The 25292-nt window shown below is 38.0% G+C and overlaps 2 protein-coding genes across 6 annotated transcripts; both read left to right on the top strand.

Moving 5' to 3' along the window:
• The first annotated feature begins 583 nt into the window (after window positions 1-583).
• On the top strand, window positions 584-8013 carry LOC126762589 (protein pelota). 2 transcript variants are annotated; one of them, XM_050479458.1, is made up of 2 exons: window positions 584-678; window positions 6560-8013. In XM_050479458.1, the coding sequence occupies exon 2, from the start codon at window positions 6563-6565 to the stop codon at window positions 7724-7726; it is 1164 nt and encodes a 387-aa protein (XP_050335415.1). In that variant the 5' UTR covers window positions 584-678; window positions 6560-6562; the 3' UTR covers window positions 7727-8013. The 2 variants fall into 2 exon arrangements, with proteins under 2 accessions (XP_050335415.1, XP_050335416.1); XM_050479459.1 differs by having other exon boundaries at window positions 635-694.
• LOC126762579 (homeobox protein 5) lies at window positions 789-25230 on the top strand. 4 transcript variants are annotated; one of them, XM_050479442.1, is made up of 4 exons: window positions 17352-17681; window positions 20775-21309; window positions 23147-23591; window positions 23655-25230. In XM_050479442.1, the coding sequence occupies exons 2-4, from the start codon at window positions 21163-21165 to the stop codon at window positions 24557-24559; spliced, it is 1497 nt and encodes a 498-aa protein (XP_050335399.1). In that variant the 5' UTR covers window positions 17352-17681; window positions 20775-21162; the 3' UTR covers window positions 24560-25230. The 4 variants fall into 4 exon arrangements, with proteins under 4 accessions (XP_050335398.1, XP_050335400.1, XP_050335399.1 ...); XM_050479441.1 differs by lacking the exon at window positions 17352-17681 and adding an exon at window positions 789-1227 and having other exon boundaries at window positions 23147-25230; XM_050479440.1 differs by having other exon boundaries at window positions 23147-25230.
• The last annotated feature ends 62 nt before the right edge of the window (window positions 25231-25292 follow it).

Below are 25292 nucleotides of genomic sequence, written 5' to 3'. Positions count from 1 at the left end.
AAAGAAACTAGTACAATGTAGCATAAGCAAATAAGAAAAGTTTTTATCAAAACATGCAGAGTTTAAAATTTAAAACAATTGCTTTCACCATCCTTCTTCGTTTTATGGGCACAGTAAATTTTCTCCAAATATAAACGAAATTAAATACTGTAAATTAAAAAAAAATTACATTTCATTCTTCGAAATTAATTCTAGATATTGATTATTTGCATTCTATAAAAACTTTCCATCCCAAAACTATTTTTTACTACTTCTTAGTACTTAAAGTAAAATTAAATTTTTTACTCCTTCTTAGTACTTAATGTAAAAATAATGTTGAATTGCATGAGAAGTTTGATTTGCTTTCGCCACGCATTACTGTATCATGGCAAATAAACTAATTGCGCATTGGGTGCAATTAAAAAATTAATTAAATAATTTTCAAAAATTAAAATATGTATATTAATATTTACGAAGCATATGCCTTCACAAAACAATTTATGCATTATTTCGCTAATAAAAAGAACTATCGATTATATCAACGAAATTTATCGATTTTTAGTACAAACGAAATTTTCACACCTTAGCAATATGGCAGCACTACGCAACTGCCAGCGCTATGCTTGACATTCCGTGCAGTGCCTACCTGTCATCTTTGTTGACAAGAAGACTTTACAAAATTACAAAACCAGCGATAAGGTAAAAGGTTTATTAAGTGTGTTTTATATATAAATATATAGCAGAAACGTGCGCCATTGTTAAAAGTATAAATTCCTTCAATTAAAATAGTGTTTTATTGGGTTAAAGACCAGGAAGTTACTTGTGCGTTTGCTGTGAAATATCTGGGCGAAACATTTTGTTATTGTTTTTGCATTTTTTCTATCTGACAGTTTGCCTGCGCCGCACATGTGTATGTGCTGTTTTTTCACGATTTGTCTTTGCATTTTTTTGCCTGCGTTTTGTTTTTGTTATGCGGGCGTTGAAAGCGCCATCCATGTGCTCTGCCGATTTCGCTACCCCAAAAGAAGAGCAGTCGAGTTTTGTTTTTGGCGGTGTTTTAACGTGTGTGCAGAACGTTTATCGTGGCTTTGGTGTTTATTTTTTTTTACTTTCTTGAATAAAATTGTGATTAAAAGACGCCGGAAATGTCAGAACAAGTGTTTAATAACTAAATTGTAATTCCAGTGCCAAGCGTTGTGCAATAAATATTTAAAGTCACTGACATTTATTGAACTTTACAAGTGAAATGTAAGTGCAAATAAAATATTCTAGTCACACAAATGAAACTTTTGCGGACACAAAGCTTTTAAGCTTCTGTGTTTAAATATAAAACTGTCCGTATGAAAAATTAAGAGTAAATTATAATGAAAACAAAGTGTTAAACTATTAAAACTCGACTTCGTTTTTTTATTATGTTTTTATGGCGTATGTGATTACAGCAGTGCTTCACACAAATATCAGTGCTTTAATGAAATTACTAGAAGCGCCTTAAAGGTTATTCAACCTCACGCTTGATTTGGCTTTTAAGCTCTGGCATGTTCTCTTCTCGTCGCTCCACAACCAGACAGGCTACAAGGACTCTTTATGAACATACTCTTGCATTATTCGGCTTAAATTGTAAATTTTGTGCGATTTTTGTGCTTTCTTGGCCAATCTTGGCGTCATTTTTTATTGTGCCAACTAAAGCTTATTGCTTATACTATGTATGTATGTCTCTTACATTGTCGCAAGTGCATAAATCCTAAGTATTAGGTTGCCACCGTTTTATTCCACAAATCTGCAATTTTTGCTCGTCTACCTGCAGGTTTCTTTTTTTTCTTTTCTTTGTGCAAACATTGTAAAGCTTCCTGCCTATTGTTACAGATATTATACGTAGGCATGTTTCGAATATCTATTGTTGCGGTTGGTTAAATATATTCATGTACCCACATATTTACATATTTTGAGAGTCAAATATCGCAAATAAATACATACATAATGTATTAATCGTTATTTATTCTATAGCTTATATAAATACTTGTGCTTGTTAGATATTTCGGTAAAAAAAATTATGTAATTAAGTTTTAAAGAATGACTTCTGTTCTCTATTATAATAATGCTAAAAACATTAAAAATTGAAACAGTGATATTAAATCCTTGGATCCAAAGTGCTAAATCTGATGGTATATCTATTTTATGAAATATAGTAATATGCGGTTAATTTTGAAATATGTATGTATGTATAAAAATCTAGAAATAAAATATATCGTTTCATTGAAAATTACGTAAAATAAAATTTTGGAGCCTTAACCTTGAGTAATTTTTATACATACATATGTATTTGATCTATGAGCAGTTTTACTATGATATTCCTTCTAAATTAAAATTTCCAGCCCCCAGAAAGTGATTTAGACCGTACGAATTCGATTTTATAAATGTGTTATCGTGTCTCGGTTGTCAGTTGAGCTATGTTATCAAAAAAGTTGAAGAGAAATCTTCCGTTTCCCATTTTGAGCTTGCTACTTTTGGTCTTTTTCCTTTGTCAAAAAATTCAACAAAAAAAACATTAGCATAAATTATTCTATTGCATAATCTCATTTTCTCCATCCATTTATTTTCGTTTCGCCACTCACTCTAATTTGACTTAAAATCTTATTTGTTTTTTCTTTGAAATTACAAATTATTTAACTTAAAATTCTAGACTATTATTAAATTTGAAAAATTAAACGTACCAATCACATTTGTTTTAAGCAGCGATGGCTCACTGTTGTAGAATTTATTCATTGTTTAATATACGCTCTCCAAAGCACGTTATTCCGCTGATTTTTGCTTTTCGTATTCACTTCTAGCTTCACTTTTAAAACTTCCGCAAGTTCATCAAATGCGTTATCACACGCAGACTCCACTTTAAAAGCTCTTCCTAACCACAAGCATTTGTGGTATGTATGTATGTGTATGTACGGCTCAACTTATTTATGTATATGTATGTATATAGTAGATATATGTGTGTATATATTGTATTTTGCGGTCTCCGACAATAAGGTTTACGTTGAGTGTCTTATGTCAGTGCCGCTTAATATGAGTTTTATAGGTATCCCTATTCATTCAGTAGAATTAATCATCGGTGCTTTGCGTACAAAATAATATCAATCAAGTTTAGTGAAGTAGTATTTTGTTGTGAGCTCTTAATAAACTCTAGTTTCTTGTTCCTTCAAATTAGTGAGTATTCTCTCTGACAGCAGAGCAGTAGTTTTGGATTTGAACGTGATACTTGTGTATTAATTGCATCGGGCTACTTTGTTGTGCCATTTTGAAACTCCTAAGCTGATAAGCTTTGAAATAAGGACTCTCTCAGACTGGGTATGGCTGGCTTTTCTCATGGGCAAAAATAAAAACTCAACTCCTAGTGAAAGAAAAGTCATATGGCAGTGTTATCAAATAAAAATATTGTGAAAATTACGGGATACTTGTTTTTTTCTACAGGAAGGGTCAAGAATGCCTTGCAAAATATAAACTAATATAAAACCTTTGAAAATTTGCCCCGTAAGAAAAAAGGAGAAAGACAACACCTCCAGGGTTTGTCCGGAAAGTAATAGCACTGATTTTCTTCCGCCGCGATTGTACTTCGGAGTGTGCGCGCACAGACTGGATTCGGTAGAGGGCGTTCCTAGCTAACGAACGAGCGGCTGGTCAGTTGTCTCCTAGCACCTGGAGAGTCAGGACTAACATTTTCGGCCGAAGTGTTTTTCTGAGTGATACAAGCCGAAAATGCAGCGTTCGTTAGAGCAGAGATACGCGATTAAATTCTGTGTGAAACTCGGTAAATCAGCAAAAGAGACGTTTGATATGATCAACCAGGTACCCTGATGTTGCTTTAGCAAGAAGTGGTTTGTTTCGGTGTCACCAGACCTTTTTGGCACACGCCGGTGTCTCCTCGCCAACAAAAAAGGGAAGAATGAGCAAATCCAAGGTGAAAACGATGCTCATTGTTTTTTTTTTACATTAAAGGCATCGTTCACCATGAATTTGTTCCTCCTGGACAAACCTTCAACGCCAAGTCTTACGTGGAAGTCCTCAATAGACTCAAACGAAGGATCAATCGGGTCCGTCAAGACATTGCAACCGATTGGAAGTTGCACCACGACAACGCCCCGCCTCACACCGCCTTTCTTGTGAACAGTTACCTAACTAAGGCCGGCATCCCAACGCTTCCGCAGCCGCCCTACAGCCCAGATGTGGCTCCCCCGGATGCACCTCGACTCTCAAGGCTATTCCGGAGAATGCCTTTCGTGACAGCTTCAATGCTTGGAAAGCATGACAACGCGCTGCATCGACGCAGAAAGAGCCTATTTTGAAAGTTTTTAAAGAATTGTAATGATGGTTCAATAAATCTTTTCAAATCGACTCAGTCCTAATCCTTTCTCAACAATCCCTGTAACGACGATAGACAAATAGTACCGATGAGCAAGGTAGATCCTGTTTTGGCGTGAAGGATAATTGATGCACAAATTAAACATTAGCATGGTGTACAAGCACAGACAGTAGATTACAGAAAAACTCCCTAAATGGGCGAATTGCACGACGCAAACAGAACGTTTCAAAAAAGAACAACAAACAAAGGCTAGCGTTTGCGAGAGAGCAAACAGTAAAAGGATTCAAAGTTCTGGGGTCTAGTGGTATGAAGTGATGAATCCAAGATGGTAGACCCTATGTCAGGCGACTATCACTACAATATTTAAACCAACGATATACAAAGAAAGCTGTGAAACATATGGGGTAGGACCACTTGTACAAGTTGAGAACAAAATGACTGTCAGTATGTACAGAGACATTTTAGCAGGACATTTAAATGGAAATTACGCCGATGATTTACCATTACCTTGGTTTTTCGTTTTCGGGATAACAACGACCAAAAGCACTGCTCCAGGATGGTTAAGGACTGACTAGCAATAAATCAGAGCAAGTGTCCCTAGTGGCCTACCCAAAGCGCGAACTTAGTGAATTTAAATGATTTTTGTTTTAGCAAAAAAGTTTTTTGTTGTCGGTGGCTTAATTATATGACCACGAAAAATACATACTAATAAGGAGGAAACAGATTTTTGTTTTTAAACTAAAATTCAGCTTTAAAAAAAATTAATACAATCAATTTAAAGTCAATTTCTTAATTCCGTGGAACCTTTTTTCGAATTCTTAATAATATTAAAGTTTTATGAATTTGTATATCATGACGTTCATGTGACTTAATTGTGTGAGCACAAGTATACGAGTATGTATGTATATTACGAAGTAAAGCTTTAGTCATAGGCGAATTGTCGAACTACTGGACAACGATGGATTTTTCAACATCGTTATATAATAGATCTTCTTAGATCTTTTTCAATACTTTAAGGGGTTAGGGGTTCAGAATTTTCAAAAAATTATTTTTTCATTTTCGTTCGTCTAATATCTTAAAAATATTCTCTGAAAATTTCACGTTGATCCGATAATTAGTTTTTGAGTTATTCGACAAATAACAAAGAGAGCTCGGACACTTCAAAGCGCTAGTGTGAAACTTTAAACGCGTTTTTCTCAAAACTATGTTTTTTCAACTGGTAACAACTGTAACTCGAAAACCGCTCAGTAGACTTTAATGAAATTTATACGGCTTTTAGAATATATAATAAACTCAGGCCTGATCGAACAATTTTTTTTTTAAATTTCGATTTTTAAAACCAAAAATTTCCCAAAAATTTAGAACAAAATTTCCTGAGGCCGCCATTTTGTTAATTTTTGAAAAAAAAAAAATCCTTCGATCAGGCCCGAGTTTATCTATTTATAAAACAAATTTTTTTTGTCCGATTGATTTTAGATGAATCTCCAAGGACTTATGGTTGTCACCGCAAGCACGTTTTTTTTGGAACTTTGTCAACACAAACAACTATAACTTTGGAAATTAAATTTTTTTTTTTTAATTTTCGTGACTTCAAGTCAACACATTCTATAATAATGCCATATTACTACTTTCGTAAAATAACATGATTTAATAGCAAAAAAAAATTACTGAAAATTGTCATTTTTTCGTGCCTCTGACTACCCCTAACCCCTTAATATCGAACTTACCCAACCTAAAATATTATTTCAGTTTGTACAAATATATTCTCGGGAAGACATTACTCTAAAAATGTGATTTCTGTATGCCTGGAAAGAGAAATAGCTACCTTATCCTCGTAAAAAATCGAGTACTGCTATTTGTTACTGCGTTGTCGTGTGTGTTTTCAAAGATTTGAAGTTATTAATTGTATATTAACTCAACTGATACAATCCGTCCCAATATTTTTGCTATTTTTGATCTCAGAAACTCAAAGATGAAAATTCTGTGCTTCTTCATTTTCAAATTTTTTTAGAATTGAGTTTCAACTTATACAATTTCGTTTATAGGGTTGTGGCTTTAGATAAAAATGCAAAACAAATTTCAAATGTTTTATTTTTTTTTAACTCTAAACTTATCTTTAATATATTTACGAGCAACACAAAGCAAATGGCGCGCGTTTTCTGAAAACCTTTAACAAAATATTTTTTTTATTTCATAAAAGTTTTCTATTTTTCCCCCAACTTTAAATAGAACATGAGGCTGGTCAGCAGAAATTTTGATAAAGGCGCACAGGGCTCCGTTACCCTGATAGCGGAAGAGCCCGAAGATATGTGGCACACATACAATCTGATTGCCGAGGGCGATCAAGTGCGCAGCACAACCATACGAAAAGTGCAAAATGAGTCAGCGACAGGCTCCTCGACGAGCAATCGTGTACGCACCACACTAACAATAAGTGTTGAGTCCATAGACTTCGATACACAAGCATGCATGCTGCGCTTAAAGGGACGTAACATCGAAGAGAACCAATACGTCAAGATGGGCGCCTATCACACACTCGATTTGGAGTTGAATCGAAAATTTGAACTGCGCAAAGCCGAATGGGACACAATAGCGCTGGAACGCATTGAAATGGCATGTGACCCCACACAATCGTCCGACTTGGCGGCGATTGTGATGCAAGAGGGTCTCGCCTATGTATGTCTGATTACCGCTAGCATGACATTGGTGCGCAGCAAAATCGAGGTGTCGATACCGCGCAAGCGCAAAGGTCACACGCAACAGCACGAGAAGGGACTGGTAAAGTTTTACGAGAGTGTCATGCAAGGCATATTGAGACATGTGAATTTCGACATAGTCAAGTGTGTACTGATCGCCTCGCCGGGCTTTGTACGTGATCAGTTCTTCGAATATATGTTTCAGCAGGCGGTGAAAGCTGACATCAAACTACTGCTGGACAATAAGAGCAAGTTCATACTTGTACGCTCGTCGTCGGGCTTCAAGCAAGCACTCAAAGAGGTGCTGCAAGATCCCAGCGTTATGGTAAAAATATCCGATACCAAAGCCGTTAGAGAAGTTAAAATACTGGAGCAATTCTATAATATATTACATTGTGAGCCCGCTCGTGCATTCTACGGCAAGAAGCATGTGTTGGAAGCGGCCAAAGCGATGGCGATAGAAACCCTACTCATATCGGATAATCTATTCCGCTGTCAAGATGTGAATCAACGAAAAGAATATGTAAATTTAGTTGAATCCGTACGTGATGCCGGTGGCGAGGTGAAGATATTCTCCAGCATGCATATATCGGGAGAACAACTCGCCAATCTGACTGGCATAGCGGCCATTCTGCGCTTCCCCATGCCTGAACTTGACGACGAAGATGACGATGATGATGACTCTGCTGACTCAGAATAAGTTTTATGCGTAGCTTAAGTGGCTTTTAAGCATTATATGTTACAAATTTAGTAGTTATTAGTAATTTAAACCACGAAAACATTTCGACAAATAATAAATTTTACTAATTAATGTATATAAGAATAATCCATTGGGTAGTCAACAATATCTCTTAAGTTGTTCGTGTATAGTGAAGATTATTTTTTATTAAATTAAAAATGTATGGCTGTTCCACTGATACGCCAACCGATTTTCTTACTATTTAAATAAAATAATTCCTCTGTTAGAAAACCCTTTCAATTTCTCGACATCTGCTATATTTTGATATCAAGGACCAAGGATACCTGCAACAAAGTGGCGCATGAAAAATTGTTTTCTTGTAGACAATCGGGTAGTGGTCAGTATTGATACCGATAAAAAACAATGTAGTCGATGTAATGAATTCAGGTATCATTGGTTTGAAGTTCGCAACAGAAATTGTATCAGTTTTGAGTGCCACAGAAACCAATTTTGTCGACTTTTTTTAATCAGAAACAAAGCAAAAAGAGTCGAATTAACTTAATTCAACGTCCTTATTCCATATTTATTCTGCCGTCAATGTGATAAACAAGTCAACTGAAAAGTCCCCTGTCTAAGGTGAAATGTTAAGTTTAGACGTCTTAAAATGAGCACCGAAGAAGGTAAACGCACAGGATGTTGTTACCGACGAAAATATCAAAAACATCCACAAGATAATTTTCGATGCCCGTAAAGTGAAGTTGTTCGTGATAGCAGGCACTCTAAAGATATCAACTGAAAGTGCACATCATACCATTCACGAATATTTAACTTTTGACTAAAAACAGCGACGAGTTGATGATTTCTGAAATCACCCCTGCAGCCATCTGCTTGGAGCGGAACCGCCTCCTAGGGGCATCAAAAGGTCATTCCTCGACTACGTCGACGACGTCGTACAGTACGCCGACCGAACTTCGGACGCAACTAACTTTCGACAGGTACTGACCGACATTCACAGCGGAGCCATCAACACCTTCACCGACTCCCTTCCCGTGAATGGCGTTCTTGGAGTCAAACCACCACCCATAGCAGACGAAGAGCTCCAGCTGCTGCGAGAAACGCGTGTGACCCTTGCGCAACTTCGTTCTGGATACTGTAGCAGGTTAAACTCCTACTTATCCAAAATAGACCCTGACATACCGAATGTATGTCCTGCATGCAACGAGTCTACGCATGACACTGACCACCTCTTTGCATGCCCCACGAACCCTACTCATCTAACACCCTCCTCCCTTTGGTCCGACCCCGTCGAAACAGCATGTTTCTTGGGCCTCCCGTTAGATGACATCGACGACAACACAAATGACACTTATCATCCCAACGGAGATTGAATTTCCGTTAAAACAACAACAAGAACAAGTTGATGATTCGGAGCAGCGTTTGGAGATGTTCAAGCTTAAAAAACCGAAGTTTTTGCATCGATATATGACAATAGATGAAACATGGCTCCAATATTTCACTCCGAAGTCCAATCGACTGTAATCCCAGTGAAATGCACACGATGAACCTGCTCCAAACAGTGGAGCTGGCAATGATATGGCGTTTGTATTTAGGGATGTGTATGGAATAATTTTTATTGAATAACTTGATAAAGGAGGGACTATAAACAGCGACTATAACATAGGGTTATTAGATCGTTTGAAGGGCGAAATCGCCAAAAAACGCCCGCATTTGAAGAAAAAGTCCTGTTTTACCAATACTATGCATCGTGTCATAAGTCAGTGAAAACGAAGGCAAAAATCCATGAATCGGGTTTCGAATCGCTTCTGTGTCAAACGTACTCTCCAGATCTGTCAGTGACTATTTCGTGTATTCAGATCTCAAAAGAATGGTCGTTGGGAAGAAATTTTCGCCAAACTTGAGGCGTGATCGCCGAAACTGAGGCCTATTTTGAAGCTTAGGACAAATCGTACTACAAAAATGGTATCGAAAAGTTGGAGGGTCGCTTACTATCGTGAGCCGAAGTATGGAAATACATACAAGCTCGTACAAGTAAATGCTGGCCAAATTTCACTTACGATTCCCCTGGGGCATCAAGTGTATTTTTGTGATCGCTTAATATCTTCCTCCAGTAAAATAAAGGCAAAAATAGCGAAACTCATTGTAAACTTTCAGAGAATTGCTTTCAAATTTATTGATTTTAAAGTTATGTCGCATTAGTAAACAGTTGTTTCAAATATTGGTTTTGCGTATTTTAGAATACAGGAAAATCCAATCAGCAAATCTATCTGTTTGGGTTCCATAACACCCGTCAATATTTATACCATGAACAGGGATATTAAGTTTGTCATGAAGTTTGTAACACCCAGAAGAAAGCGTTGGAGACCCTATAAAGTATATATATAAATGATCAGTATGTTGAGCTGAGTCGATTTAGCCATGTCCGTCTGTCTGTCTGTCCGTCCGTCTGTCTGTTCGTCTGTCTGTCTGTATATATACGAACTAGTCCCTCAGGTTTTAAGATATCGTTTTGAAATTTTGTAAACGTCATTTTCTCTTCAAGAATCTGCTCATTTGTCGGAACTGCCGCATTCGGAGCACTATAACATATAGCGGCCATACTAACTGAACGATCGGAATTGTATGGAAAACTTTCCCATTTGACAATGTATCTTCACAAAAGTTGGCACAGCTTATTTTCTAAGATAATAATGTAATATACGAGTGGCTCAAGGATGCAAATGTGACCTGTATGCAAAAAAAAAGGAACCTGTGTATTAAAAACCCGTGGACGGAATAAAGATTAACTTGAATTTTTTGTTTTTATTTAGAAAAAAATATTTTACACCTATTATTTTATATTTTATATTTTCTGGTTTTGAAAAAAATCAGGATGACGAAACGACTTCAATTCCGAGTAACTGTCTGTCTGTGCAATCTATAGTATAACTGGGTAAAAATCGAGATATCGTAAAGAAAATTGGTACACAGTTTTCCTGGCGAAAAAGAGAGAACGAGTTCATAGATGGACGTAATCGGACCACTACTATGCCCACAAAACGCCACTAAATGAACCACCTATGAAGTGCCATAACTATACACTAATTTAGGATATAAAACTATACTTTGGTGTAAGGAATCGCAATAGTAAGCGACTGTGGACTAACAAATTTGAAAAAAATGGTCGTTGCCCCATATCTCCAAAACCATTCAAGCTAAAGTAAACAAATCGCTCCCCATATAACGGTATTTTAAAAACTACAATGCCTGAATCGAAGCGGGCTTGTCTGCATAAAATTTAGATATCACACGATCTTGGTGGCCAATCTACCAGCGAAAAACGTAAAATTATCTGCTCACCAAAGTGTTCTCTCAATAAATCCATTGATTGATGTGATATGAAGTGGATCCGTTTTGTTTAAACCAAATGTCGCCGATATCACGAACTACAATTTCAGTCAATTCAAATAGTCGGTTGAATGGCGTGATAACGGTCGTCATCGACGGTTACGTTCTCTGCGGTATCATTTTTGAAGAAATATGTATCGACGGATCAATCCACCGGCTCACAAACCACCCCAAACCATTTTTTTTTAATAAAGTGGTCATGAATCTCTTCAGATTGCTGTTCGTCCCAAATACAGTAATTTTTCTTTTTTACCCAATGGGCTTCATCACTGAACAAAATTTGGCTCGAAAACTTCGAATCTTCTTGGAACTTTTCAAGAGCCCACAGAGCGAAGCGATGTCGCTTGGCGAGGTCGAGTGGCTTCAGTTCATGCCCAATCTGTATTTTGTACGCTTTCAATTTAAGATCTCGAGGTAAAATGCGCCAAGTCGTTCCATAAGTCAGTTGGAGTTGCTGCGAACGGCGTCGAATCGACTCTCCACGGTCTTTGTCTACCCCTCAGCTAGCAGCCGTAGATGCGTGCTGGATGTGGTCTATTCGGTCGAATATTATCCAATAATAAATGCTGGATCTCAATATGGGTGATGGTATTGCGAATAGTACGCAAAGTAGGTCGCTTATGTTCACCATAAGTTGAGCGAAGAGCGCGAAGCACAAAGTTAAACGATTTGTAAACGTTGTTCAGTCGTAAGTCTTTTCATAATGAAATACCAAAAAATACTCAAAAAAAAAAAAAATAACAAGACAGCTTGACACGACTCACGCATGATCTGTCAATCATCTGGATCACCCGTTATATTAAGTTTCTGAAATGAATATCTCCAAAAATTCGTTATTAGTTCGAAGGAAACTTAAAAATTGCTGGACAACACCAAGACACATTCGCCTAATATTTAACAACTTTTCTTTTTTTATTTTGACGACAAATGTATGGGATATATATGTATGTATTTATTTTCAACGTAGATTTGGGAATTAAGGGCTACTTGTATATACTATGAATATTAATGCGAACGTGAACAATTATATACTCTTGCAAATACACCCCTGCATATACATAAAAAGTTAATTATTTACATTCAAATAAATAGGCTTTATAAACATGCTGAACATAATAAGCATCGTAAGCCTTCACCAACACATATTGTACATACATATACATATACATATATATATGTATGTATGTACATGTACATATGTACATATGTATATGCTCAACAGTGTGTCCTATGCAGTTTAGAGCTTTGTAAAAGCTTTATTGTCATGCAGTTTTTATGCGCATTCACTCTCAGAATCAACGTCTCTCTACCGTTCTCTCGCTTTATTCAATTGTGGTTATTTTTGGTCATTATATTTTTCATATTTGTTCTTTACTTATTTGATTGCAATTTACTACCACTTTGGTAAAATAGAAATATACAAAAACTTATATTTTGCACAAACATATAAATACATTTGATGCTCGACACTCCTTATTCGGCTCGAGTCGGGTGCAACGCGCATGGAGTTCTCGAGTTATCTCGGCTGCGCAGCGCACTCAAAGTCAAAGGTTGTTGAACTGTGTCACAACATGGAGGCGAGTTTCAATGCCATGGCGGCTTTTAGCACACACATTTACAGACACTCGGCCATACAAACGTGTGCATACATGCACATGCATGCGAATGCACCAATAAACGCATGCAGCTTTGCAGTTTTGTGCATAGAATTCGGTTTTGCCCGTCGCATAGACACTTTCCGAGTCTCTGGTGGTGGTGTATTGCTGTTGTTATTGCTGTGCGAATGCGGCGGTGCGCTGGATCGGAATGAAGTGCTTGCGGCCTAGCACAAAAGCGCTAAAACCCATAACACATTCGAGTACATATGTATATGTATGTGCTTGCATTCAATATTTTTGTTTTTTTATATACAAGCTTTATATACATACTTATATGTATGTGTGCATGCATGTATGTAAGTATATATACACATAAGTGCATTGTTAAGTGGGCTTTGTAGCGCAGAGCGTGTATTTTTTATTCTCATGCATACATACATACATATATACGCGTAAAATTGCATACAAACCTATTAGGTCTTGCACTTTTCTCGCGAAGTCTCGTTTTGAGATCAAATTATGTTGACAAAATTATACACATGCATTTAAGGGTTGGTGCTACTGGTCAAAAAATAAAAACAAATAAGGCCTACATATTAACATTCATTTAATGGTTTGTCTTAATTAAATATAGTTTTAACTTAAATAAAGTTTTTATACCCTGAACAGGGTATATTAAGTTTGTCACGAAGTTTGTAACACCCAGAAGGAATCGTCGGAGACCCTATAAAGTATATATAAAAATGATCAGTATGTCGAGCTGAGTCGATTTAGCCATGTCCGTCTGTCTGTCTGTCCGTCTGTCTGTATATATACGAACTAGTCTCTCAGTTTTTAAGATATCGTTTTGAAATTTTGCAAACGTCATTTTCTCCTCAAGAAGCTGCTCATTTGTCGGAACGGCTGATATCGGAACACTATAACATATAGCTGCCATACAAACTGAACGATCGGAATCAAATGCTTGTATGGAAAACTTTCACATTTGACAAGATATATTCACGAAATTTGGAATATGTTATTTTTTAAAGCAACAATGTAATCTCCGAAGAAACTGTTTTGATTGGTTAACTATAGCATATAGCTGCCATACAAACTGAACGATCGGAATCAAGTTCTTGTATGGACAACTTTCACATTTGACAAGATATATATTTACGAAATTTGATATATGTTATTTTTTAAGGCAACAATGTAATCTCTAAAAAACTTGTTTAGAACGGATTACTATAGCATATAGCTTCCATACAAACTGAACACATAGTTACTAACAGAAATGCACCTGTGAAGGGTATTTAGCTTCACCGACAGCAACCGAAGTTAACGTTTTTTCTTGTTTTTTTTTTTTATATCGGGTGATTTTTTAAGAGCTTGATAACTTTTTTTAAAAAAAAACGCATAAAATTTGCAAAATCTCATCGGTTCTTTATTTGAAACGTTAGATTGGTTCATGACATTTACTTTTTGAAGATAATTTCATTTAAATGTTGACTCATGTGGTTTCAACAAGATGGCGCTACATGCCACACAGCTCGCGATTCTATGGCCATTTTGAGGGAAAACTTCGGAGAACAATTCATCTCAAGAAATGGACCCGTAAGTTGGCCACCAAGATCATGCGATTTAACGCCTTTAGACTATTTTTTGTGGGGCTACGTCAAGTCTAAAGTCTACAGAAATAAGCCAGCAACTATTCCAGCTTTGGAAGACAACATTTCCGAAGAAATTCGGGCTATTCCGGCCGAAATGCTCGAAAAAGTTGCCCAAAATTGGACTTTCCGAATAAGACGCAGCCGCGGTCAACATTTAAATGAAATTATCTTCAAAAAGTAAATGTCATGAACCAATCTAACGTTTCAAATAAAGAACCGATGAGATTTTGCAAATTTTATGCGTTTTTTTTTAAAAAAAAGTTATCAAGCTCTTAAAAAATCACCCGATATATTTAATCGCCACTGAATTGCAAACTATTTTTATACGAACAGGACAGTTGGATACTTATATTACGGGTAATGAAGAGAATGCTTTTTCTGTTAGTCGAAATCGATACTACCAAAGTCAAAACCAAATTTCGCCAAAAGGGTTCGTTTTATTTTAAAATTTGGCTTGAAATCTGCTGAATAATTCGTAATAGTATAGCCATGTGTTCTTCTTCTTCTAAAGGTAGTCGATATAGACCGCACCTTATAAATACCAGGTTTATAGGAAAGCCTTCGTCTTTGGAGTGGATTCGCCGAACAAAGTACGCTGTTTCGACTGTTGCTTGGAGTGCTCGTGTGTACCAGTGGATCCATGTTTGGTTGATGGCCAGGAAACGGCACAGAAATTCGGTTTATATTCAAACAGTGCTGTAAAATGACTACATTCATTGAGCGAGCTGAGAGGAGTGAGCAAACGCGGCGTCCACAGGACCTCAACTTTCTCAGTATTTCGTATTGAATATATGATCCATGAATCTGAAGAAAATGTTTACTGTCTCAGCTATATCATGCACCTACAATTGGCGGTCTGTCTATTTTGAGAGGTCGAACTTTTGCCGTGTTGTGTTGTAGTTGTAGCGGTAGAAAACATTCATGAAGTAATTTGGAGGAATGGTGCCAAGTTGGCAGTCCTTGGCCGGATAAAAATTCGGGTCCGTAGCGGTTACTTAAACCCAAATTCCGTGGGAAGGGCAGTATTCTGGATAGATGACCGTGTTCCATCCAAAAGTGACGTGCGACCACTTTGAAGTTCGTTAAACTTATTTTTAATGATTCTTAAAACTAATTTAGATGAAAAATACAAGGTCTGTCGCAAAAGAAACAGGACTGTTAAAAAAAAAACAACAAAACATTATTATTTTTCAAAAGTTACATCTTTTTATTTCCCTGTGCTTCGATACAGCGTTTAGCCCGGTCAATTAGCATTTCAAATAAGTGTTTAAAGTCATTTTTAGGAATGCTCTTGAGAATATCGGTCGTCGCGTTTTGAATAGCTGAAATGTCCTGAAACCAGTGTCCTTTCATGGGCAAATGAAGTTTTCCAAATAGGTAAAAATCACAGGGTGCCAGATCAGGTGAGTAGGGTGAGTGATTAATGGTTAATATGGAGTTTTTTGTAAAAAATCAGTGACAAGCGTCGACCGATGACACGGCGCATTATCGTGCAACAGGCGCCAGGACCCTGCCTCACGGTATTGTGGTCGAGCACGACGAATGCGTGACAAAAGACGCTTCATAACACCAAGGTAAAACACAGCATTAATCTTTTGGCCAGGTGGCACGAACTCTCGGTGTACAATACCCTCGGAATCGTAAAAACAAATCAGCATTGTCTTTATTTTTGACTTCTGAAGACGACCGACTTCTGATCGTCACAGAGGTCCTCACGACCTTCTTGGAATCGCTTAAACCACTCATGCACATTACTACGGGATAGGCACTGATCACCATAAACTTTTTTCATCATTTGCAATGTTTCAGTAAACGTTTTCCCAATTTTAAAACAAAATTTAATATTGGCTCTTTGCATTTTACGACCGATGACCAAAAGCTGCTGTCACTTTTTGATCGATAACATCGACTGTAGTTATCCAATTGTCTTAAAATTTTTACGAAATGTCAACAAGAGATCTAACTTTTTATTTCATATACCCACCAATAGGTGGCGCCATCCGAAACAGTTATATTTAAAAAGTGCTGTTTCTTTTGCGACAGACCTTGTATAAACCGAGCCCAACATGTTGGTTTTCATTTGTTTAAAATCCGCGGACACGCTCTATACCACAGGTTATAAACAAACCCCAAAGGCTGAGCACGGACTTTTAACAGCAACGTTCTATGAGAATGAATATAGTAAAGCTCTGTTGCTATAGTGGAAGCACCTGGTTAAGAATGGGCACACCTAGTGAGACGTATAAAAACGTCGATTTCTGCGATTTTTTTAAGCAAACTACTCCATCGATTGTATTGAAATGTCATGCCCAGGAAAGTGTAGTCTAAATAGTACACATGTAGATATTCTTTGCTGCCAGGTACAGGCTAGTTCAAGCCCATCTGCTGGTCATAATAATAATAATAATTAAAATAACTTTATGTCACAGCGTGCATTGCCGACACCCAACAACAAAAACATTGCGAACTCTATTAAGTGCAATGAGAGAGGCCAGACTCAATGCTGCACAGTACTCTCTAGAATGGAGTAAATGCAATATAAACAACAACAATCACACTTGTATAAATACACGCACTAGCGCATATGTGTAAATCGCAAAATACATAACGTTATATAAATAAATAAATAAGAACGAAGCGCTTTTATGCTTTTACATTCACTCTCTCCAGCGCGCTCGCATTGCCATTGACAACGGCATTGATAGGCGGCGAGTGTGAGGAACTTTAGTGAAGTTGCGGAGTGCAGCACATGCACGAGTAAAGGTAGATACAGGAAACTTTTCGCGGGCAAGAACTTCCAAATCAACTTTGGACTGCTGAGCCGCTTTCGCTTAATTATGTATACACCGTAAAAGTTTGGAGCGCAAGCATGCAGCCAAAGGACGCCAAAGGGGAAAAGCATTCAAAGTTTCACATATACGCGTATATTTGTGCATATTATATACTACATCCATATATGTATTTATAATGTATATAATTGTGAGAGCGCCATAGTATGGAGCGTAGTAGGCGCAGTGGCGGTCGCGTTGTCTCGAGGATGTGCCAAGCACGGCAAAAAGCATAGCAGCAAGTGCGGAAAAGCGCACTTGAAAGCAGCCAGTCGAGCCCAGCCAAGGGGTTGGTGGTGGTGCGGTGGTGCGGCGAACGTTGCATGGGATTCTAATTTTAAAGCTGCAGCTAAAAAGCAGAAGAAATTACACATCCAGTAAACAAAGAACTCCGGACATGATCGGTTGATCGCGGTGATGGCACAGACGTTTCGTTTTAGCAACCGTTGCACTCACTTACTCGCCATACATATATTGTGGACTGAGAGTTAAGGTGTGTGTTTGTGTCTTGTTGTTGTAGCTGTTGTTGTTGTTGTAATTTTGTTTTAAGAAAAATTCAAAAATGAAAGAAACAGTGGTTAATTAGAGCGTGTTATTGAATAAGTAATACATAAGGGGAGTGTATATACATATATTATATATATATATGTATACAATGTAATGTTTATATGCATATAATAATGAAAACGGCTAGCGCGACAGCATTAAGACAAGCGCTGCAATTCTTCTAGTGCATTTTGGAAATTCGTATTTTGGCTAGTTCGACGTAAATTTTGGCGAGTCCATGGACCGCCACTCGGAAAATTGTTAGACTAAAGTATGTAAAGTGTGCTACAATAAAGCAAACAACGTGTATTCTAATTTGGTTATGTATTTTTACATATCTACATACATATGAATGTATGTATGTGTGTGCATAGCTTGTAGTGGCAGCGTTTTGTGCAATTTCAGTAGTTTTAGCATTTAAACTTGACCTTAAACTTGTTCGGCGAGTTCTTGCACGCAGCCAATGCCAGCGCTAGAGCCTAGTGTTGGCGTTAGCGACCTGCCTCTGTACGCCTCTACAATTCCAAACTATGCTACTGTTGTAGCGCCTGCATATCCGACTCCACATCCGGCAGCGCATTCACTAGCTTGCGTGTATATTTATAGTTTGCCAAAAATAAAGTAAAGTACAACAAAATCAGATGCAAACAACTTTTGTTCAATAACAACGCTTTCATTTCTTTTATATTTTGCGTGTGGAAATGCTTTTTTCAGTTACTGGAAGTTTCTGGCCAAACCAGTGCCAAATGTATTAAGTTCCTATTGGCTTTGTAATGTATACCAAACTTAACGTGACTGTGTATTTACATATATTCACGCGTATGTATGTTGGTTTATGCGCCCGGTCGGCGTAAGCAGTGCATTGTATTTATAGGCGTATATATGCTTGTTGTCTCGTAGAGCTTTAACTGCATACATGCACCGTTGCAGAAAATCGCCGGCGCTAACTTGTGCACGAGCAACTGAAATTCTATAAGTGCAAAGCTCAGTGGCTAAAGCTCACTTCACAGCAATGACAGCGGTTAATGTATTCTCTGCAGTCTCAAGCTTTTTATATATACAGTGCTGTGCGGAAACATAGCACAATGACTTGTGTTAATCGAGTTTATGTGGTGAAAATTTTTTAGAACATATAATGTGATGTTATTATATTTAAAAGATCAGCATGTTGAGCTAAGTCGATTTAGCCATGTTCGTCTCTATATAAGCGAACTAGACTCTCAGTTTTTGAGATATCGATCCGAATTCTTAAACTCTTTCTTTTCTCCCAAAAAACTCATGTCTTTGGAAACGTCGGTATTGGTAAACTATAACATATAGCTGCCGTACAAACTAACAGATCGAAATCAAGTTCTTGTATGGAAAATTTCTGATTTGATGAGATAGTTTTACGAAATTTGTCATTGAGACAACGCTACAGTCTTCAATATTCAGATTTGACCACTATAGCTTGTAGCTGCTACACAAACTATGATGTGATGTAAATCCAGAATAAGATATTTACATATGTATGGTACCCTTGCATGTTTTAAAAAATGCATTTGTCAATATTATTACAGTGTCGGTGGAGCTGAGGCCAGTATGTTTTTTTTTTTTTTTGAGAAGAGTACGAAAATCAAAATGAAGATTTAATGAGAAATAATACAAAGCTAAAGCAGATCCACACCAAATTGAAATTTATGTTGATAAATGGTCTTTTGAATGGTTTCGTGTTCCTCGCAGAGAGAGCCAGCATCTACTTAGACAGCGAAACAGCAATCAAGGCAGTAACCTTGTATCGCATATCGGCCAGAAGTGTCTTGGGAATCTGGGCAGCAGTGGAAAGAGTCACCAGAAGCAAGCAACTACACTTCTACTGGGTGCCAGGCCACAAAGGCATCGATTGCAATGAAAGAGTGGACGAGTTTGCCAAGAATGGTGTACGGCTAACATCCGAAAACTTGATCAACATTGGGAAAACCCATGTATTGTCTATACTACAGGTATGATTTGGACAGAAGCATCGTAAAGAAAATCAAACCCGATGGAAGGAGCTACCTGGGTGCAAAATTGCAAAAGTCATGTGCAAAACGGTAGATCGGAAGTACACAAAATTCCTATTGGCACTCGATAGAAGAGACTATACGAACATGATGGGAATACTAACTGATCACTGTCTGGTGGCGACATACGCCCGCAGGATGGGGCTGACAGATCGAGAAGACTGTTGGAAATGCATACAGCAGGGCACCAGGGAAATAATGCAGCATCTCTTGTGCACTTGTCCCGCATTGGCAAAACTACGCTGTAAGCATCTGGGGTCCCACAGTATGATACACTGGAGGAGCTATCAATAGTGAGGCAGTTGAGTCTGTTAAAATTCAAGTCAAGCGCAGGCATCCTATAGGATGACTAACCTAACTTAACCAGCAACAATTTCTTGTACTCTTTATAAGGCTTGATAACCATAGCAATATATTTGCATTTCTATTTTTCACTTTTAAATAATTATCCGGGGTCCAGTTAAAGATTTTGGAATTTTATAAATACTTTTTATGTAGACTGTTTTTTTGGACTGGTTATTTTGATGTGCAGTTATTAATAGGCCGATTAAACCGTTTTCTATTATGAGGTAATTCTTTCTTTCTCGCATATTTTTGTTTTTTTACAATTTGTTCGTGCGAATTTTAAGATATTTTATTTTAGTTTTTTCATTAAATAGCTAACCAATTCATATACACATATTTTACATACATTATCTTTCAACTACAATTAAAAAAAAATTGATTGATATTTTATTTTTAACATTCAATATTTAAACAAATAACACATAGTTTTCATCAACTTTAAATAAAATACGAAAAGCTTTGCAAAAGCTCACTTCTATATCATTGCACATCACTATACACCACAACACTTACCAACAAACGCACACAACAAGTGCTTCATTAGGAGAGTTCTACTCTTTAAAACTCCATAACAATTTGAAGTTCTCATTTTTTATTTTGCACTTTTTGGCTCAACATAAACTTCACCAAACTTGTTTTGCTTGCTATTGCAGCTGCCACATTGACAAGTCATCGTCGTCATCGGCGCCGTCGTTCGCAGCATAAACTTCAAGGTGAACGACAACAAAAACACCAAAAGCGCACTTGAAGAGCAGAGGCAAAGGACGAAGAACGTCAACGCACTCCGGCGCACCAAACAGTCGCTCATTGGTGGTGGTCTACGGCAGCATATGTTGCAGAAACGACAACAAAGCATAAACAGGCGAAGGCGAAGAAGAAGCAGGGGATTTGAATGAAAGAAAGAGCTGCGGCAATTGTATGCGAATCAAGGGTCGTGCAACAGCCAAACAAAAACAATATACCTATTTAAAGACTCAAATATACGATTGCATACGATTACATAAAGACTAACAACAATAACAGCAGCAATCAGCGCAGACGATGGCTAAGACACGAATAAAAACAACACCGACGCGCTTGCAGAAGGATGCGTTAATGGCATCAGCCGGCACCGTCACTGCCGCCGCAGCCATAACAAAGCCAGTGCTAACGACGTACCAGACTGCTGCATCGACAGATGATGTCAAGGTAATGCGATGATGCGATGTTTGGGTGTGGGGGAGTATAACTTCATTTTCATTTCAATGCGTGTAAGAGTGTGGAGAGGTATCAACTGTGGTTGTGATTTCAATGAAATGGGTGTGATGTGATTTGGTTGATAGATTCAATATAATGAGCATATTTTATTCATATTTGGGAAATACATATTTATACGGGACCACAACGCAATACATATTATAGTATATACCCAAACTGTATATATCTTGTGATTAAGTTCCTAAGTTATGTTCGTATGTCAGGCACCCGTTTGCAACCGGCGGATACAGTGAAATATCTAGGGCTCATCCTGGATAGAAAGCTTTCATGGGAACCGAATATCGATTGCCTTATACTACTTTAGAGGAGTCATTGGCAAAAGGTGGCGTCTCCCACCGAAAATGGGTTCTTAAAAGAGCACGTGTATAAACACTTGAATGTTCTCACATACTTTGACTGGTCACCGGATCACTTGAATCATGGAATCGTCAAACTGAACTCTGGCGGCTCCTTCTCTGCCCATAGGTTTACCGGCGAGCTCTCTATGGAGACTATTGCAGTGTTTTCATCCAGTTGTAGTGATAAGGACTAGATCTACTGCTGGGTGCTAGGCCGCAGGGTTGGTCGGAATCAAAATCATAGTCTCTGTGTGATAAGACCGGTATCAGCGGAATCACAGTAAATTGTAAAGCTGATCAGCTAGCAAGTGTGGGCACCTTAGAACCGTTAACAGTAGAATGGGAGTGCGTAGCGATGCTCCCGATCCTATTGGCTTCAGCCGCAACAGTTCTAGTGATCTCTTTGCTCTCAGTAAGGCTAGTCTCTCCCCAACTTGGGGGTTTTACATTGCCCTATTGACGTCCACGCTGCAAAGCTGGAAATCTTACCAGGGCCATCTGCAGAAGCTGTATGGGGTGGGTTATTGGTAATGGTGCAATCTCTGTAAAAATTGTTCAGATCGGATAACTATAGTATATGCAATACAAACAGACCTATCAAAAAATGGTTACTGATGTTGGAAATTGGCCATTTATGAAATGGAAAATAACCAATCGCGGATTTACTGTCAGGTAGGTTTTACTAACTATGTGTTTAGTGAGAATGGCAGGAAATCCTCAAGTATGAGCTGTTCGTCTACGTCCAAACTCTACCGACACGGATCTGTACTGTTAACAAATGGATCGTTCGAAGAAAACAATCAGCCAGAAGCGGTCAACTTTGGCTAATGTCAGGATTTGTGTTCCATCAGGAAAAGGCCACGCCATACAGAACGATAGTCACTCGCCACAAGCCAAAGGAGCTTGGTTGGGACTAGTAGCAAGTGTGCTTTGCATGAGATCATGGTTACACTAGTGATATATATATTAAGTGATATATATGATAATAAGTGATATCCTATATACATATCGGCAGGATTAGATAAAGTTATAGTGGTGATCTGTGAGTTTATGACAAAGTTATTTCACCCATTAGATGTAATATGTAAGTTGGGTTGCAAAGACGGTAACATTTTTTAGACAATGTGGGATATCATCTTGCAGGTGGCGAGGTGAGATGCAGGAGTATTTTATGAAAAAAATGGTATTAGGATAAGGTCGGTTAGGTTTTCACTATAGCATAAATCACTTATTTGATAATAATTGTTTGCATGTTGCATGTGAAGCTTCAAGATTTTTCCACATTTTGGATTAGAAAATTATACAAATCTTTTACTTGCATATCTGCTTCGTCGGGGTTTGAATGGCTCTACAATTTCCTTTCTTTAGTATTTTTGCATAAAAACTTTACTTTTACTATGTAAACGTAAACATATTTTTATTTTCCATAGAAACGCCTACGTCACTCAGCGCTCCTGCCCAAGCCTATGCAAAGCGGTACCTCGACGATCATTGTTACAGCACCGAAACGTACAAATTCCATTTCATCTATCGCCTCATCAATTTCGCAGATCAGCGATGCACACTCCGACACCGAATCACCTCCACCACCCTCCGTGGCATCCACTACAACAACAAAATCAACAAAGTCTCTACTCACTACAAACACAACCTCACAAGCGCCGCGCACGCTCAACAGTTTGCTGTGCAAACCCACGCCCACACACTCAGCGCCGCGCAATCGCAAAGTATTTATGATTACCGAAAAGTCCGATGAACCGCACGGTGCCGAAACGTCCAGCACAGCGACGGCTGGAGCGACGACCGGCCAGAAGCGGAAGATGTACTTGATTATGGAGGAGAACAGTTGCGCCGAGGATGGCGAGGAGGATGAAGGTGACGATGCTTTAACAAAAGATGCACATAAGTATTTAAAACGAGAAAATGGTCTGATTGTAGGTGCGGGCGGTTCGAAAAAGTTAACGCTTTTTGCGGACAAAGCGGACAGCGGCACGCTGACGGAGAAGTTCGAAAAGATACTGCCGGAAATACTGAATCGCATACAGGCCAAAGACACGAGTGGCGCCGCACCAGTATTGGCGCCACTAACAGCGACGTCAACGCCGGCGCCGGCGCCGACGCCGACGGTGACCTCAAAACTGCTGAACGGCAGCACCAATCTCAATGTCATTAAGTCTGAGCCAATGCAACACCAACAACAGCAACAGTCGCATTTTCAACTGAAACAAGAGCACAACAACAAAGCGCCGACCGAGGCGAACAATGAAAGACTACCAATTACACTGCCACCAAAAAAGAATCGTACAAAAATCATTACAACTCACCTACAAAACGCAGCCTACAATGGCGCACATTTCACCGACAACGCGAATAGCGTTTGGGGCAACTACAACAACAACAGCAGCGGCAGCAACAACCATAATAATAACAGCAGTCAGAAAATTGGCGCACAGTGTCATATTAAGCAGATCTCTGCCGCGACGCCGGTCATTGTGTCGGCGGTTACGATGAATGCACGCCACAACAACAACAGCAACAATAACAGTCATGCTAATAACACGACAAGCGAGATCAAACGCTTTGCGCCTAAGCAGAGCAACAACATTAGCACAACAAACAACACGAATATTAGATACGCGAGCAATTGTAACGGTCAAGCCGTCACATCCATGGCCCAAGTGGAATTGGTGCCGCAGAAGAACATTAACCTCTCCACCGATTTCCATTTCCTCATCAAAATGCTGCCGAAGCTGGAGAGCATACCCGAACCACACAAGAACAATGTGAAGAATTGCATCGAGAAGATAATCACACAAAACGCGAGCATATTTGCCAAACAGTAGCAGACCTACTTCGAAAAATCGGAAATAGTCGATTTCGATTTCGAATATTGCTGCATTTCATCACGTGAACATTTTCAGCTAGTTAGTCAATAGTATTTACTTATAAGCAAAGTAAAAGAATGATTTTTTCTTATTTTTGCTAAAACTTTGCATTCATTTTATGTAAGCCAGCGCACTTTTCCAGAAGTCATCGCCTTTTTTACAAACGAATGTCGGGCATTCGCTAAAATTTCGTAGTTTTCGTAAAGCCGTAGTTCGTAAGACTTTTGCATAAGTATTTGAAGTGTATTTTAATTAAGTTTTGCATATCAAATGCTGTTATACATACATACATATATATTTTTAGATAAGTGCATTTTCATATACACTCATACGAACGCGTATGTGTGTGTTTTATGCTTTTTTCAAAGACATAGACTGACGGCGGTAAGGCTGCAAATTATATTTAGCTATATACTTCAAGTAAATTTAGTACGAAAATTAAAAAAAAAACATGTATTACATACATATATACATATTGTGAAATACATATAACTCGAAATTAAATTTCTCGAAAAACATACAAATATACATATACGAGTATTTGAATAACTGTAAGTGAATGAATCATTCTATTTTCTTAATTGGTAACTTAAATACATACATACGAATAAATTACAACAAAAAATTGACTCATTGTGTATGATTTTTTGGTGCAAATGCATTTAATGTTAGTGCCTAACTTGAAGTTTGG

The sequence above is a fragment of the Bactrocera neohumeralis genome, chromosome 6 (assembly GCF_024586455.1).
Source record: "Bactrocera neohumeralis isolate Rockhampton chromosome 6, APGP_CSIRO_Bneo_wtdbg2-racon-allhic-juicebox.fasta_v2, whole genome shotgun sequence".
NCBI classification, from domain to species: Eukaryota; Metazoa; Arthropoda; class Insecta; order Diptera; family Tephritidae; genus Bactrocera; species Bactrocera neohumeralis.
The sequence above is the reverse complement of the archived record's forward strand: the minus strand, read 5'-3'. Positions and strand labels throughout refer to the sequence as shown.

Coding starts and splice junctions, on each gene's coding strand:
- LOC126762589 (XM_050479458.1), top strand. CDS start 6,563: ATGAGGCTGGTCAGCAGAAATTTTGATAAAGGCGCACAGGGCTCCGTT.
- LOC126762579 (XM_050479441.1), top strand. CDS start 21,163: ATGGCTAAGACACGAATAAAAACAACACCGACGCGCTTGCAGAAGGAT. Junction 21,310..23,146: donor CATCGACAGATGATGTCAAG/GTAATGCGATGA, acceptor TATTTTCCATAG/AAACGCCTACGTCACTCAGC.